This window comes from Fundulus heteroclitus, chromosome 23 (genome assembly GCF_011125445.2).
Source record: "Fundulus heteroclitus isolate FHET01 chromosome 23, MU-UCD_Fhet_4.1, whole genome shotgun sequence".
NCBI classification, from domain to species: domain Eukaryota; kingdom Metazoa; phylum Chordata; class Actinopteri; order Cyprinodontiformes; family Fundulidae; genus Fundulus; species Fundulus heteroclitus.
The window spans coordinates 23,871,645-23,874,400 of NC_046383.1; the positions used below are offsets into that span (position 1 = coordinate 23,871,645).

At 43.1% G+C, this 2,756-nt stretch overlaps 1 protein-coding gene across 1 annotated transcript; it reads left to right on the forward strand.

Annotated features, from left to right (window-relative positions):
• Positions 1-286: 286 nt before the first annotated feature.
• LOC105919305 (gastrotropin) lies at positions 287-1,615 on the forward strand. The gene is made up of 4 exons (XM_012854637.3): positions 287-422; positions 534-694; positions 778-867; positions 981-1,615. Exons 1-4 carry the CDS (start codon positions 356-358, stop codon positions 1,038-1,040), a joined length of 378 nt encoding a protein of 125 aa, XP_012710091.2. The 5' UTR covers positions 287-355; the 3' UTR covers positions 1,041-1,615.
• Positions 1,616-2,756: the final 1,141 nt, after the last annotated feature.

Below are 2,756 nucleotides of genomic sequence, written 5' to 3' on the forward strand. Positions count from 1 at the left end.
GCGACCTTAAAATCTCAGCTAGGGGCTTTCTGCTCTCCGTTCTCAGGCCCCACGGTTGACGCAGCGGTTCCTGTCAACCGTGTTTACACACCACGCAGGCTTAAACCTGCTCACCAGGTTCCCATCACTGAGTGGCGGTACAGCTGGATTCTTACGGGAGTGAGGACACGCGTCTGCTGAACACAAGAGGACGTTTGTGTCTCGGGGAAATAACTGGCATTTTTCATGCCGGCGCCGGAGCGTCACATGACGCAATGTGTGGGATAGGAGAAGTAGAGGCAGGTTCGAATTGTTCGGCCACTCCTTTGTTGGCTCAAGAACTCTTTCCTCTGTTCGACTGTCCTCAGTTTGCAACATGGCATTTGCAGGGAAATACCAGCTTGAGAGTCAGGAGAACTACGATGAGTTCTTGGAAGCAACCGGTACGCAGATGTCGTCTCATCTAGACATTGCTACAGTGAGCAGTCATTCATTCAAACACAGTGGGGTTACGTTTTTTTTTTTTAATTGGAGGTTGTATTTTTCCACCACAGGGCTCCAGACGGCTAAGACGGACCACAAAGTGGTGACCGAGGTGGTCCAGGATGGGGACAACTTCACCTGGACACAGAGCATCCCCGGCTGGAGCTGGAGCATCAAGTTCACGCTGGATCAGGAGTGTGAGCTGGAGTCCATGAAAGGCGTCAAATTTAGGGTGAGCCACTACCCGCTGGACTGAAGAATTGCAGCGTGCTGATCCTTTAACTTGACGAGGTTTGATCTCTGTCGCACCCACAGGGCACCGTAACCATGAAAGATGGAAAGATCGCTCTGCAGTTTCCAGAATATTTCTTCACAGCAGAGATGGCTGACGATAAACTAATAATGGTAAGATGAGGCTTTGAAGCTGTAAAGGGCGGTTCAGCGCTTCAGTTAGCCGAACATTAGTTATAAACCCCTGACCCTCTTTACTTCTCTTTTCCACTGTGTGCGGCGCGCAGATTTGCGTAACTCCCGGAGAGAAGGGTGTGGCTTTCAAGAGAGTGAGCGGGAGGATCTAGTGCTGCAGGTCCCTGGAAAAAGAAAAGATGGGCAATGCTTGCTCCTACCTCCGAACGCAAGAGAAGAAATGTGATCATGTAGACTAAGCCACTGGTAGATTATCTGGCAGCGTCACTAAATTGAGCCGGTCATGAGTTTTGGGTTTCATTTAGCAGAAGTGATGAAAATAAACATCATATTGTTGTCAGAAATTCCTCAGCTTCAGCGGGATTTACTTAAACTAATGGAAAGGAAAGGCACAACCTGCTTTCCAAGTCTGTTTCTGATCAATTCTTTACTTATATAATCAGTCTTATGTTTTATCACAATTTCAATGTTGACTGTGTACACATAGTTCACCTATCTGTCTGATAAGTAAAAGTAAAGAGCATTCTCCAGAAGATTTTCATCTCAGTTGATCTCTTTGTCACTTTGATCACAGCACTGATTGTGTCCCAATAGTTTATATCAATAAAAACACACTTTGACGCTAAGATAGATAACATTGTGCAAAGTTTTTGTCTGTGATGGGTTGTTACTTCTCTTGTATTATTTAAAATTAAAGTATTTCAAAGAAATTCCCTAACAGTAAAAAGCTCTCATTCATTCATTCATTACTTGATTATATGTACAACCATCAGAAGAGGGGTTTAATATGAATATTGTGGCTTTCTTTCAGGGTGGCACACTGTGGCCCTCATGCTGTCTTCTTTTCTTTTTTTGCTAATAAACTGCATAATAAGACATGGGTGTCTTATAATGCCGTCTGCATGTCCCACTCATTATTTTGATTAATTACAGCACTTTTGTTGAAATGCTTTGTATAAAACCATCTTTGTGACACCCTCTACAATTAATATTGGCATATAATATTAGATGATATATATATATATATATATATATATATATATATTACATCTAATATTATATGTTTAGAGTAGTTAGACCTCAGTTATAAATTTGTTCATTCAGCAGAGATTTAAAGAAATCCTTTAATGCTTTTTAAAAAAAAGCAGGAAGTTTTTTTTATTTCAAAGCTTTTAATGGCATCATGACCATTTCAGATTCAGTTAAGTAAGAATAACAAACCTGGACTGAATTGTTCTGCAGATGCTTTTAAAAAGAGTTTGTGATTTGTGAAGCCTCTATGTAAAAAAACAGAATGAATGAGACTGAAATTTCAAAAGATGTTAAAAGATACACTGCTCAAAAAACTAAAGGGAGCAATTAAACAACACATTGTCACTCCAAGTCAGTCACACCTCTGTGAAATCAAACTGTCCACTTAAGGAGCAACACTGACAATCAGTTTCACCTGCTGTTGTGCAAATGGAGCAACAATGAAGGAGTGGTTCTGCAGGTGGAGACCACAGACAGTTCCTCTGCTCTCTGGCTGATGTTTTTGTCCCTTTTGAATGCTGCCGCTGCTTTAGATCTAGTGGTAGCATGAGTCTACAACCCACACAAGTGGCTCAGGTAGTGCAGCTCATCCAGGATGGCACATTAATGTGAGCTGTGGTAAGAAACTTAGCTGTCTGTCAGACAGCAAACCTCGTGTCCAGACCATGGAGGAGCCACCAGGAGACAGGCCAGTGCACCAGGAGACGTGGAGGAGGCCGTAGGAGGCCAACAACCCTGCAGCAGGACCGCTACCTCCGCCTTTGTGCAAGGAGGAACAGAAGGAGCACTGCCAGAGCCCCGCAAAGGTATTTGCCAGAGAACACCAAGATTGGCAA

Excerpts from the sequence above, each read along its gene's own strand:
- LOC105919305 (XM_012854637.3), top strand. The coding sequence starts at position 356 with ATGGCATTTGCAGGGAAATACCAGCTTGAGAGTCAGGAGAACTACGAT. Across the intron at positions 423-533 it reads TGAGTTCTTGGAAGCAACCG|GGCTCCAGACGGCTAAGACG; the intron begins GTACGCAGATGT and ends TTTCCACCACAG. Across the intron at positions 868-980 it reads CTGACGATAAACTAATAATG|ATTTGCGTAACTCCCGGAGA; the intron begins GTAAGATGAGGC and ends TGCGGCGCGCAG.